This window comes from Cebus imitator, unplaced genomic scaffold, assembly GCF_001604975.1.
Source record: "Cebus imitator isolate Cc_AM_T3 unplaced genomic scaffold, Cebus_imitator-1.0 Scaffold408, whole genome shotgun sequence".
Lineage (NCBI taxonomy): Eukaryota > Metazoa > Chordata > Mammalia > Primates > Cebidae > Cebus > Cebus imitator.
In genome coordinates, this window is record NW_016107723.1 from 2671299 (window position 1) to 2685717 (window position 14419).

General features: G+C 37.1%; 1 protein-coding gene across 1 annotated transcript; it reads right to left on the reverse strand.

The window, feature by feature from the left end:
- Window positions 1–8400: 8400 nt before the first annotated feature.
- Window positions 8401–10235, reverse strand: LOC108289653 (cysteine and glycine-rich protein 1-like). Its single transcript, XM_017509163.2, is given in 2 exon segments — window positions 8401–10012; window positions 10014–10235. Coding segments are annotated over 2 exon segments (579 nt in total). The 5' UTR covers window positions 10187–10235; the 3' UTR covers window positions 8401–9606.
- Between the last annotated feature and the right edge of the window lie 4184 nt (window positions 10236–14419).

A 14419-nucleotide genomic window follows, 5' to 3' on the forward strand; every position in this document is an offset into this window, starting at 1 on the left:
TATCTGTCTGTTTTTGCCAGTAAAATCCCATTTTGGTTATTATAACTCCGTAGTATAATTTGAAGTCCGGTAATGTTATTCCTCTAATTTATTTTTTCTTTTTGCTTAGAATAGCTTTGGCTATTCTGGCTCTTTTGTTGTTTCATATAAATTTTAGGCTAGTTTTTTCTATTTCTGTGAGGAATATAATTGGTATTTTGATAAGAATTTCATTGAATCTGTAGATTGCTTAGAACAATTTAAATAATATTGATTCTTCCAAGTCATGAACATGGAATATTATCCACTTTTTTTCCTGCATCCTGTTTCTTTTATCAATGTTTTATAGTTTTCATTGTGGAGATTTTTCATTTGGTTAAATTAATCTCTAGGTACTTTATTTTATTTGTATTTATTATAAATGAAATTACTTTCTTGATTTATTTTTCTGATTGTTTGCTGTTGGCGTGTAAAAATGTTACAGATTTTTATGTTGATTGTGTGTCCTGTAAATCTACTGAATTTGTTGATCTATTCTAATCATTTATTTGTGGAGTCTTCAGATATTTCCAAACATAAGATTATATTATCTGAACACAGGCATAATTTGACTTCCTTTCCAATTCGTATGCCCTTTATTTCGTTCTCTTGTCTGATTGTTCTAGCTTGGACTTCCACTACTATGTTGAATAATTTTGGTGAAAGTGGAATTCTTGTCATGTTCCAGATTGTAAAGGAAATGCTCTCAGCTTTTCTCAATTCAGTATGATACTACCTGTGGGACTGTTATATATGACTTTTACGATGTTGAGGTATATTCATTCTATACCTAGATTTTTAGAGTTTTCATATTGAAGTGATGTTAAATTTTATCAAATGTTTTTTCAGCATCAGTTGAAATAATTATATGGTATTTGTCCTTCATTTTGTCAATATGATGTATCACATTTATTGATTTGCATATGCTGAACTATCTTTGCATTCCTGGGCTAAATCCCATTAGGTCCTGATAAATAATCCTTTTAATGTGTTGTTGAATTTTATTTGCTAGTATTTTGTTGAGGATTTTTGCTTCAATATTCATCAGGGATATTGGCCTGTAGTTTTCTTTTTTTTAATGAGTCTTTGACTGATTTAGGGTAATACTAACCTTGTAGAACGACTTTGGAAGTGCTGCCTCCTGCTCTATTTTTTTTTTTTTTTTTGAATAGCACAAGAAAGATTGATATTAGTTTTTTAAATATTTGGTAGAATTAGGCAGTTAAGCCATTGGGTCCTAAGATTATCTTTGCTGGAACACTTTATTATGGCTTTGATATCATTACTTGTTGGTCGGCTCAGGTTTTGGGTTTCTTCATGGTTCAATCTTGGCAGGTTGTATGTGTTATGTATCTGGGAGTTTATCCATTTCTTCTAGATTTTTCAATTTACTGAAATATAGATGTTCATAGTAGCCACCAATGATTCTTTGAATTTCTATTACATCAATTGTAATGTCTCTTTTAATCTTTGACTCTATTTATTTGGATATTCACTTTTTTTTCTTAGTCTGGCTACAGATTTGTCAATTTTGTTGATCTGTTCAAAAAACCTATGATTTGTGTCATTGATCTTTTGTATTTTTTTCATTTCAAATTCATTTATTTCTGCTCTGATCCTTATTATTTCTTTTCTTACCTTTCATTAATAGCAAAAACATTGATTGCTTTTGCACCAACCTGATATTTATTTAGTTTTTCTTCTTTTTATATGTAGCTGCTTATTGCTCTAAATTTCTCTCTTAGTACTACTTTTGCTGTATCCCATAGATTTTGGAATGTGGTATTTCCATTATCATTTTTGTCAATTTTTCATTTTTAAAAATTTCTTCATTATCCCACTGATCATTCAGGAGCATATTGTTTAATTTTCATGTTTTTGCATAGCTACCAAAATTCCTCTTGTTACTGATTTCTCATTTTATTCCATTGTGGTTAGAGAAAATACTTGCTATAATTTCAATTTTTAAAAATGTTTTAAGACTTTTTTGTGATGTAACATATAGTCTATCCTTCAGAATAATCCATGTGCTGAGAAAAAAAAAAAAAAAAGAGTATTCTGCACCATTGGGTGAAATGTTCTGTAAATATCTGTTAGATCCCTTTGGTCTATACTGCAGATTAAGACCAGTGTTTCTTTGTTGATTTCCTGTCTGGAAGATCTATCCGATGCTGAAAGTGGAGTGTTGAAGTCTCCAGAGTCTCCAGCTATCATTGCATTGGGGTCAATATCTCTCTTTAGGCCTAATAATATTTGCTTTATATATCTGGATACTCCAGTGTTGGATGCATATATGTTTACAATTGTTATATTCTCTTGCTGAATTGACCCCACTATTGTTACGTAATAACCTCCTTTGTCTCTTCTTATAGTTTTTGTCTTGAACTCTATTTTGTTTAATGTAAGTAGAGCTACTCCTGCTCTTTTGTGGTTTCTTTTGGCATGGAATATATTTTTTCATCACTTTATTTTCAGTCTATGTGTGTCTTTACAAATGAAGTGTGTTTCCTAAGGCAATACATCATTAGGTCTTTTTGTTGTTGTTGTTGTTGTTACCCATCAGCCACTCTATGTGTCTTTATTGTAGAGTTTAGTCCATTTATGTATTATTGATAAGTAAGGATTTATTCCTGCCATTTTGTTGTTTTCTGGTTGTTTTGTGATTTCCTTTTTCTTTTTTCTTTCCTTCTTGTCTTCCATCTTTTAATGAAGATGGCTTTCTTTGGTTGTAGGATTTAATTTCTTGCTTTTTATTTTTTTGTGTATCTATTAGTCAGATTCTCTAGAGGGACAGAAATAATAGTATATACATATATATTCATATGTAGATGTGTGTTTATAAAGAAATATTGACTCAAACAATCATAAGTTGAGGTCCCACAATAGGCTGTCTGCAAGCTGAGAAGCAAGGAAACAACTCCGGGTCCCAAAACCTCAGAAGTAGGTGAGCTGACAGTGCAGCCTTCAGTCTAGTTGAAGGTTCAAGAGTGCCAAAGCTGACAAACTTGGAGCTTGATGTTCAAGGGCAGAAAGCATTCAGCACAGGAGAAAAATGGAAGCAAGAAGACTCAGCCAGTCTAGTCTTTCCACGTTTTTCTGACTACTTTTTATTCTGTCCACACTGGCAGCTGATTAAATTTTACCCACCCAGATTAAGAGTGGGTCTGCCTTTCCCAGTCCACTGACCCAAATGTTAATCTTTCACATCAATCTCACAGGCACACCCAGAAATGATACTTTGTATCCTTCAATCCAATCAAGTTGACAATATTAACTACCACAAGTCCCCCTTTTGTCCACTTGAACCCATACACACCTCCTGAAATCATACTAATCTTCAAATAAAGACAATAATATGGTTATAATTATGCATAATGTAATACAGCTATACTTTGTGCAACTAAAGATTGGTGCTATTACACAAAGTTAACAACACTTAAAAGCTGACTTGAAGTCAATAAATCTTATGTCACATGATAAAGGAAAAAGAAAGAAAATAAAATGAATATATTGTCTTAGTACAAGTGTATACAGTATCCATTATGCATTTTTTAACTTGAGGTTACCATGAGTCTTGCAAATACTATTTGAAAACACATTATTTTAACCTGATAACAACTTAACCCTGCTTGCATAAACAAACAAGCAAAAAGAAAACTAATAAAAACTTTACACTTTAACTTCATCCCCCTTATTTGTAATATTTTGTTGTTGATATTTATATGATCTATTTATGTGATTTATATTTATATGATTATATGATACATTTATATGATCTATTTATATATTGTTTCTACTTATATCTTATTGTACTGTTTATGTCTTGAAAGTTGTAGTTATTGTTTTTGATTGCCTAATCTTTTAGTCTTTCTACTTAAAAGATAAGAGTATAGTTACCTTCCACAGCACACCACAGTTAGTCTGTGATTTATCTGTGTACTTCCTAATACCAGTGAGTTTTGTACCTTCAGATGATTTCTTATTGCTCATTAACATCATTTTCTTTCAGATTGAAGTACTCAGTTTAATTCCTTTAGCATTGCTTGTAGGACAAATTTGGTGTTAATAAAATCCCTCAGCTTTTGTCTAGAAAAGTTTTTTTGTTGCCGTTTTGTTTTGTCTCTTCAGGGTCTTGCTCTGTCACCCAGGCTAGAGTGCAGTGACATGACCTTGGCTCACTGAAACACCTGCCTCTCAGACTCAAGCAATACTCCCACATCAGCCTTTCAAGTAGCTGGAACCACAGGCATTCACCACCATGCCCAGCTAATTCTGTATTTATTTATTTTTTTTTTTGAGACGGAGTTTCGCTCTTGTTACCCAGGCTGGAGTGCAATGGCGCGATCTCGGCTCACCGCAACCTCCGCCTCCCGGGTTCAGGCAATTCTCCTGCCCCAGCCTCCTGAGTCGCTGGGATTACAGGCACACGCCACCATGCCCAGCTAATTTTTTGTATTTTTAGTAGAGCCGGGGTTTCACCATGTTGACCAGGATGGTCTCGATCTCTTGACCTTGTGATCCACCCGCCTCGGCCTCCCAAAGTGCTGGGATTACAGGCTTGAGCCACCGCGCCCGGCCTTAATTATGTATTTTTAGTGGAGATGTGGTTTCACTATTTCACTACATTGCTGAGGCTGGTCTCAAACTCCTGGGTTCAAGTGTTCTGCCCACCTCAGCCACCCAAAGTCCTGAGATTATAGGCATGGGCCTCCACGTCTGGCTTCTTCTTCAGGTTTTAAGTATATTTTCATCAGACATACTATTCTATGGTAAGGGATTTTTCCTTCAGCATTTTAAATATGTCATACCACTCTCTCGGCCTGTAACGTTTCCAGTGAAAATGTCTGTTGCCAGACATATTGAAACTCTATTGCACGTTATTTGGTTATTTGTTTCTTTTTTTTTTTTTTTTTTTTTTTTTTTTTTTTTTTTTTTTTTTCCTTGACTTTTGGGAGTTTGATTATTAAATGTGTTGAGGTTAAATTTTCTTGGTGTTCTATAACCTCCTTGTAATTGAATATTGGTATCTTTCTCTAGCTTTGGGGAGTTCTCTATTATCATCTCTTTGAATGAACTTTCTACACCTGTTGCTTTCTCTACCTCCTATTTAAAGCCAATAACTGTTAGATTTGCCCTTTTGAGTCTATTTTCTAGATCTTGTATGCATGCTTTATTCTTTTTATTCTTTTCTCTTTTGTCTCATCTATGTAGTTTCAAATAGCCTGTCTTCAATCTCACTATTTCTTTCTTCTGCTTGATCAGTCTGTTATTAAGAGACTCTGAAGGGTTCTTCAGTCTGTCAATTGTATTTTTCCACTCAATAATTTCTTGATTCTTTTTAGTTATATCAGTCTTTTTGTTAAATATATCTGATAAAATTCTGAATTCGTTCTCTATGTCATCTTGAATTCCTTGAGTTTCCTCAAAACAGCTATTTTGAATTCTCTGTCTGAAAGAGCACATGTCTCTTTTTCTCCAGAATTGGTCCCTTTACCTTTTGTAGGTCTTTATTATTTGTTGAGGTCATTTTGTTTTGTTTTGTTTTTTTCTGGATAATCTTGATGCTCGTGGATGTCTATCAGTGTCTAGGGCATTTAAGAGTTAGGTATTTATGGTAGTTTTCACTGTCTGAGCTTGTTTGTACCCGTTCTTCTTGAGAAGGCTTTCCAGGCATTCATAAGAACTTGTGTGTTGTGACCTAAGCCTTAACTGCTTTAAGGGGCACCTGAAGTGCAGTAACACGGTGGTTCTTGCAGCCTTGCAGATGTACTACTTTGGTGGTCTTGGATAAGGTCAAGGTGTATTATCTGGATAACGAGAAGATGCTTTTGTTCTCTTTCTTTAATTTCTCCCAAACAAGCATAGTGTCTCTCTGTGCTGGGTCATCTAGAGTGACACAGGTATCCCTGTTGCTACCACCACTGAAAATGTGCTGGGTCAGACATGAAGCCAGCATAGCACCTGGTCTTCCCCAGGGCCTTATGTAAGCACTACCTGGCTACCACTTATGTTTGTTCAAAACCCTACAGCAGTATGATCAGAAGGTGGTAAAGTCAGTTGGGTTTGTGTTTTTTCTTTTGGGGCAGCAAGTTTCACTAGGTACTAGGTGGGCCCAGAGGTGTCACGTGGGAGCCAGGGACTGGAGTCAATAAACAGAAATCTATTTGGTGCTCTATCTATTTGAATGCACCTGAACTGGCATTCAAACCACAAGATACAGTCCTTGCCACTCTTACTTCTCCTTTCTATATGCAGAGGAGCCTTTTTCTGTGGCCACCACCTCCACAAGTCCATGGGGAGTATTTGTAGGTTACTGCCAATGGCCCTTAAGGCCAAGGGCTCTTTAATCAGCTTGTGGTGAATGCTGCCAGGCCTGGGACTCACTATTCAGAGAAGTTACCTCCCCTCTGGCCAAGAGTAGGCCCCAAAATTCCATCCAATATCCAAGGCCTGAAATCAGGGACTATATGAGCCTGCTTGGTGCTATATACCAATGTAGCTAAGCTGTTGCCTAAGGTGCAAGACAAAGTACCCTTTACTTTTCCATTTGCCTTTCTCAAGTGGAAGGAATCTCTCACTGTAGCCACCATAGTTGGAAATGTGCTGAGTTTCCCCTACACCAGTACATCTCAGAGTCTCACCCAAGTTTCATAGCATAGTACATGGGTATCACTGCTGGTTATTCAGGGCCCAAAGACTCTTTACTCATCAGGTGATGGATTCTGCTAGGACTGGGTCCTTCCATTCAAGGAAGTAGTTCAGTTCTCTTCTGGCCTCTAGTGCATCTAGAAATGTCATCCTGGAGCTAGGTCCTGAAATAGAGGCCTCATGACTCTACCTGGTGCCTTATACTACTGTGGCTGAGCTGGTATCCAAAATGCAAGACAAAGTGCTCCTTATTCTTCTCTCTCCTCTTCTCAAGTGGTAGGAAGAGCTCTTTTATTTTCTTTTGTTTTTTTTTTGTAGCCATGAGCTGTGATGCCTAGGGTTGTGGGAGCAGTGGTGCAAGCACTCCCTTAGTCACTCTGGCTGGTGCCTCAGTTGGTTGCATGCCCCCAAGTGCACTGGCCTCAAGTTCAGCCCAGCACTGGAACTTGCCTAGGATTTGCAGTGCTTGTGAACTAGGCTACTTTTCAAGTTTACTTTGGACCCCAAAGCATTTTAGCCCACACTTGTGAGGCTTGCTGGAACTCAAGTTTGTATAACTGAAACAGGCAATTCCTCTCTGGCTAGGGACAGTCTAAATCCTTCCTCTGTGGTCATACACCAGTTTCACTTTCTGCTGCAATGGGGCAGCACTGAATTCAATGTAGTCCCACAATCACTGCACTCTCCCTCTCTCAAGTGCACATATTCTGTCTTCATGCCACACAACTATTGCCAGTGGATGGAGGAGGGGTGGCATTGGCAATTCAAGACTGTCTTTTCAAGCCTTTTCAAGGCCTCTTTCAGTGTATTAAATTACAACCAGGAACTGTGAGTGTTCACCTGATTTTTGGTTCTTTTGAAGATGTTTTTCCTGCGGAACAGTCAGTGAAGCCTTCTATTCGACTATCCTGCTCCACCCTCTCTCAAGTATCTTTTTTGACCATAATGGACTAAAAGTAGAAATAAATAAAAAGAGAAAATATACAAACACATGAAGATTAAATATGCTCCTGAATGACCAATAAATCCATGAAGAAATTAAAAAGAAAAAACTTGCTTGAAACAAATAAAAATGTAACCACAACATACCAAAATGTATGGAACACAGCAATAGCAGTACTAGGAAGGAAGTTTATAGCAGTAAGCATCTACATCAGAAAAGCAGGAAGATGTCAAATAATAAACTAATATTGTACCTCAAGTAGCTAAGAAAGCAGGAGCAACCAAACCAAAATTAGTAAAAGGAAAGAAATAATAAAGATCAGAGCAAAAATAAATAAGATTGTGACTGCAAAAACAATACAGAACAATAAAAAGAAGAGTTGGTTTTTGAAAATGTAAATGAAATAAACAAACCTTTATCTGAATTAACACAATAAAAGAGAGAGGAAGCCCTACTAATAAAAAGAAAAATGAAAAGGAGACATAACAGCTGAGATTATAGAAATACAAATAATCATTAAAGACGAGTAAGTTGGTGCAAAAGTAATTGTGGTTTTTAATATTATAAATATCTATAACCAAAAAATCAGAAGACCTAGAAGAAATGAATAAATTCCTGGATACATACAATCTGTCAACATTGAACCATGAAGAAATAGAAAAACCTCAATAAGTCAATACTGAGTAACAAAATCAAAGCCATAATAAAAAGTCTCCCATCAAAGAAAATTCCAGGATCTAATGGCTTCACTGCCGAATTCTACCAAGCATTTAAAGAACTAACACAAATTCTTTTTTTTTTTTTTTTCTGGTCTAAACAGCTTTATTGACCAGATGAGAAATCCGCTTGGGTACAGCCCATGCCTGCAGCCTTTTCAGTGTTGTTCTTTCACTCAGATATTGTTGTTCTTCCAGTCACCTGGAGCAGCGAGGCCCAGCCCTTTCCCCTTCCTCCCACCGCTACTCCTAACCTGGGGCCTGGAACGGTGGAGTGATGTGATCGAAGTGTCCCCTGAGAAGGGCAGAGTGGAAGAGGCAGGGTCTTGGGTTAAAGGGAAGAGTCCGAGGTCTCAGGGCAAAGGGAAGGGGTGTCTGGATGAAGACCGAGGCTGTGCCTACCTCCCTCCACATCTGAAGATCAAGCAGGTGTGGCAAGAACAGGGCCCTGACCTGGGCTATGCTGACCACAGCCTCAGGACCCAGCGTTAAGGCCAGGGGTAACTACCTGAAGATTTGGGCCACTGATAAATGCCAACATATGTTTCGGGCATTTCATTAGGATCCCCCATCAAGCAGGGAACAGCATGTCTGAGAAGGTTAAACGACATCCTGATTTAGCAGTCCTTAGACCTGGGTTATTCTCCTCCCACTCCAAGTGGGAGGCTCTCAGTTCCACAAAGACTCAAAGGCAAGAGGCCTTGAGAAGCAGGAGCTCCTCCGACCCTGCCTGCTTGCCTCTCTGCCTCCTGCAGTGACTCCCTGAGCTGGGACTCCTCAGGCTTATTCTGAGGGACGCTAGGAAGCCCATCCTCATTCCCACAGAAGAGAATCTCTGGGATCCAATAAACCCAGCCCTCCCCCGTCCCCATCTTGGTCTAGCTTCCCTCTCCCTCCAGCCTGTTGCTGCTGCTCCTCTGGGCACCAAGATGTGTCCTTGGGTGTCTTGGCCAGCTGATAATGGACACACAGAGCAAGAGGCTAAGAACAGAGCTCTGTGGGGTGAGGTGTGGGGAGAGGGGCCTGCTGTCACATAGACTAAAATCACTGAGGTCTCCTACTGGTGACGGGGTCAGATGCCGGGCCTGGGGAGCCCTTTAGTGGCGTGGGACTTCAGGCAGACCCCCAAACCAAAGGGAGCCAGATGTCCAAGTTCAAGTCATTAGTGATATGTGGCAGGGCCGAGAGAGAGAAATAATCCCGGAGGTCTCCAAAGCTGCCAGGGAGGGAATGGTGAGGAAAAGTGCAGGAGTAGACAGGGCGTGGTGGGTGACGGTGGCCTCACTCAGAGTGGACCAAGGCCCCAGCTCCTTGCCCAAAACCAAAGCCCTTGGGCCCGAAGTTTTTAGCATAGCATCCTTTGCAGTAAATCTCGCCATCCTTGTCGGCCAGGGTGGTTGACTGAAGGCCTTTGCCACACTTGGCACATCGGAAGCAGGACTTATGCCAGGACTTCCCAGCACCAATCACCTTCTCCGCAGCATAGACTGCCTGGCTGCATCGGGGGCAGCGCTCGGAGCCACCAATCTTCTGGGCAAATTTGGATGCATTGGGGTTGGTGGTGGGCCTGTGGCCAGGGCCTTCCTCATGCTTGATGCCCAGCGACTCGCCCTTGTCAGTGCTCAGGGTGCCCGTGCCCTGCCCATAGCCATTGCCTTTGGGCCCATACTTCTTGCTGTAGCAGGAAGCAGTAGATCTCCTCGCCGTGCACGGCCACAGTGGTGCTGTCCAGATTCTTCTTGCAGACCATGCACAGGAAGCAGGATTTATGGAAGCTGTTGCCTTCGCACCGAGCCTCTTCAGCAAAGTAAACTGTCTTCTGACACACCCCATATTTCTTGCATCCTCCCCAGTTCGGCATTCGGGCAGCTGGCTGGGCGGCAGGCGGGCTGCGGGCGCTCTCGGAAGTGGCGGCTCCTAACACAAATTCTAAACAAACTGTTCAAAAATATTGAATAGGAGAGAATACTTCCAAACTCATTCTACAGGCCAACACTATGCTGATACCAAAACCAGACAAACATACACACACACACAAAGATAACTGCAGGCCAATAGCACTGGTGAACATATATGTAAAACTCCTCAACAAAATCTTAGAAAACTGAATTTAACAATACCTTTAAAAGATTATTATCTTTACCAAGTGGGATTTATCTTAGGGATGAAAGGATGGTTCAACATATGCAACTCAATAAATGTGATATATTACATTAACAGAACCAAGAAGAAAAACCATATAATTATTTCAATAGATGCTGAAAAAGCATTCAATAAAATTCAACACCTCTTTGTGGTTAAACAAAAAAGCCCTCAAACTGGGTATAGAGGGAGAAACTTCAAAATAATAAAATCCATATATGAAAAACCCACAGCCAACATCATACTAAACAGGTAAATACTGAAAGCCTTTCCGCTAAGATCTGATACAAAACAAGAATATCCATTTTTACCACTTTTACTTAATAATGAAATTCCTGGCCTGAACAATTAGGAAAAAAAAAAAAAAGAAACAAAGGGCATCCAGGTTGGAAGGAAAGAAGTCAAGTTAGACTTATTTACAGGTGATGTGACTTTACATTTAGAAAAATCTAAAGATACCACCAAAAAAAGTTAGAACTGATTAACAAATATAATAAAGTTGTAGGATACAAAACAAACATACAAAAATCAGTAGCATTTATATATACCAATGGTAAACAATCTGAAAAATAAATCAAGAAAAGAAACCCACGTATAATAGCTACAAAGAATATAAAATATAAAATATCAATTTAATCAAAGAAGTGAAAGCTCTGTACAAGAAAAGCTATAAAACTCTGAAAAAAAGAAATTGAACAGAATACAGAAGAACAGAAAAGCATTCCATGCTCATAGATTAGAATTAGTATCGCTAAAATGACAATACCACACAAAGTAATTTACAGATTTAATGTAATCTCTATCAAAATACTATGTATATTCTTCCTAGAAATCTGAAAAATATTATAAAATTTATATGGAACCACAAAAGACCCCAAGTAGCCAAAGCAGTCCTGAGCAAAAAGTACAAAGCTAGAAGCAATCACTGAGTTCAGAATTTACTACAAAGCTGTAGAAATCAAAATAGCATAGTAATAGCATAAAACAGACACATGCGCCAATGGAACAGAACTGAGAACGCAGATATAAATTCACATATTTAAAGCCAACTCATTTTTGACAAAGGCACCAAGAACATACAATGGGGAAAGGACAATCTTCAGTAAATGGTGGTGGAAAAATTGCATAACCATATGCAGGAGAATGAAACTAGGCTCCTATCTCTCACCTTATTTAAAAATAAAATCAAAATGGATTAAAGACTTAAATCTAAGATTTGAAACTATGAAATGACTAGAATTTAACATTGGGATAATGCTCTAGGACATTGGTCTGGGCCAAAAATTTCTTGAGTAGGACCTCAAAAGCATGAGCAACAAAAGCAAAAATAGACAAATGAGATTACATCAAGCTAAAATGCTTCTGCACAGCAAAGGAAACAATGAACAAAGTGAATAGACGACCCACATAATGAGGCAAAAAACTGTGAACAATCCATTTGACAAGGTAGTAAAAACCAGAATATATAAGGGGTTCAACCCAACAGTGAAAACACAAATAATCCAATTTAAAATGGGCAAAAGTTTTGGATAGAAATTTCTCTAAAGAACACAAACAAATGGGCAACGAATATACAAAAAAATGCTCAACATCACATAATCATCAGAGAAATGTAAATCAAAATCAAATGAGATATCATCTCACCACAGTAAAAAGGACTTTTAACAAAAAGACTGGCAATAATGGATGCTAACAAGGATGAAACAAAAGGAGAACACTTATACCCTGTTGGTGGGAATGTAGATTACTACTGCCACTACAGAGAATGGTATGGAGGTTCCTCAAAAACTAAAAATAGAACTATTATATATAATTCAGCAATTCCACTACAGGGTATATATCCAAAAGAAAGGAAATTAGCATATTGGAGAACTATCTGCACTTCAATGTTTATTGCAGTACGATTCATGATAGCCAAGATATGGAATCAATCTAAGTGTCCAACAATGGATGAATAGATAAAGAAAATGTGATACATATACATAGTAAAATCTTATTTAGACATAAAAGGAATGAAATTCTGTCATTGCATCAACATGGATGGACCTGGAAATTATTTGTTACTTGAAATATATCAAGTACTGAAAGACAAATATCACGTTTTCACTCATATGTGAGAGCTAAAAAAAGTGGATCTTATTAAGATCTAGAGTAGATTAATGGTTACCAGAGGCTAGAAGGGTAGAGGAAAGGTGAAGCATAAAAAGAAATTGATTAATGGGTACAAATAGAGTTAGTTAGAAAAAATAAAGACTAGTGTTCAATAAATCAGTAGGGTGATACAGTTAACATCAATCTACTGTAAACTTCAAAATAGCTAGGAGAGAATAACTTCATTTCTCTTAGCATAAAGTAAAGATAAATATTTTAGGTGATGAATACCATGATTACTTATAATATCCTAATTTGTACACATTATTTTATACATTATATGAATGTATCAAATTATTACATGTACCGTCAAAATATGTACATCTATTATGTATCAATAAAAATTATATTAAAATAGATTTATATAATATGTGGCCTTTTGTGTCTGGTTTCTTTCACTTAACATAACGCTTTCACGGTCCATCCATGTTGTAGCATGTATGAAAACTTCATTCTTTTTTTAGCTGACAATATTCCATCATATGAATATACATCATTTTGTTCATCCATTTGTCAGTTCATGGACTTTGAGCTGTTTCTACCTCTTGGCTACTATAAATACTGTTAATATGAACATTTGTGCACAAGTTTTATGTGAACATAATTTTTCAATTCTCTGGATGTATACTAGGAGTCAAATTGCTAGGTCATATGGTAACTATGTTAGGTTCTTTAGGAATGGCAAAGCCATTTTTTTAAATGATTGCACTGTTTACATTTTCACTGGCAATATATTTTATCTGGAAATTATGTAGATTTCAATTTCTTCCTATCCTCATCAACACTTGTTGTTGCTCCTGGTTTTTATTCTAGCAACTCTAGTGGGTACAAAGTGGTATTTCATTGTGTTTTCAAATTGCATTAACCTAGGGACTAATGGTGTCATCTTTGAGTATCTTTTCATTTGTTTGTTGCCCTTTTGTGTATTTTCTCTACAGAAATTACTTTTCAAATATCTTGTGCATTTTACATTTTTATTTTTTATTAATATTATTTTTAATCGTCAAATCTCAATTGTATATACTTATGGAGTACAGTACGATTTTTTGACATATGTATATAATGCAGAATGACTAGATCAAGCTAATTAATATATCCATCACCTCACTTACCTACCATTTTTTGTGATGAGACACTTGAAATTTACTCAACTATTTTCAAATATAGGATATATTATAATTCACTAGAGTCACCTTGCTATGCAATAGATTTCAAAAACTTTTTCCTCCTGTCTAACTAATATCTCCCCATTTCCTCGACCCCCAACCCTCTGGTAACCAACATTCTATTCTCCACTTTTATAAGTTCAACTTTCTTAGATTCCACTTATAAGTGAGATCATGTAGTATTTGTATTTCTATGCCTGGCCTATGTCACTTACCATAATGTCCTCCAGGTTTATCCATGTTGTTACAAGTGACAGACTGCTGAATTGTATTTGTGTGTGTGTGTGTGTGTGTGTGTGTGTGTGTATCACATTTTCTTTTCATTCATCTGTTGGTGGAAACAGGTGTTAATTTCATATCTTAGCTATTGTGAATAATACTGCAATGAACATGGGCATGCAAATATCTCTTCAGCATATTGATTTCAATTTCTTTGGATCTTTACCCAGAAATGGAAATGCTAGATTATATTGCCAACTTTCTAAAACATTGGGTTATTTGATTTTTTTATTATTGAGTTGTAATTGTACCTTATATATTATAGATACATATTATAGATCCTATACATATTATAGGGTCCTTTTTTAATATGTGATTTTAAAATATTTTATCTTATTCTGTTGGTTGTCTTCACT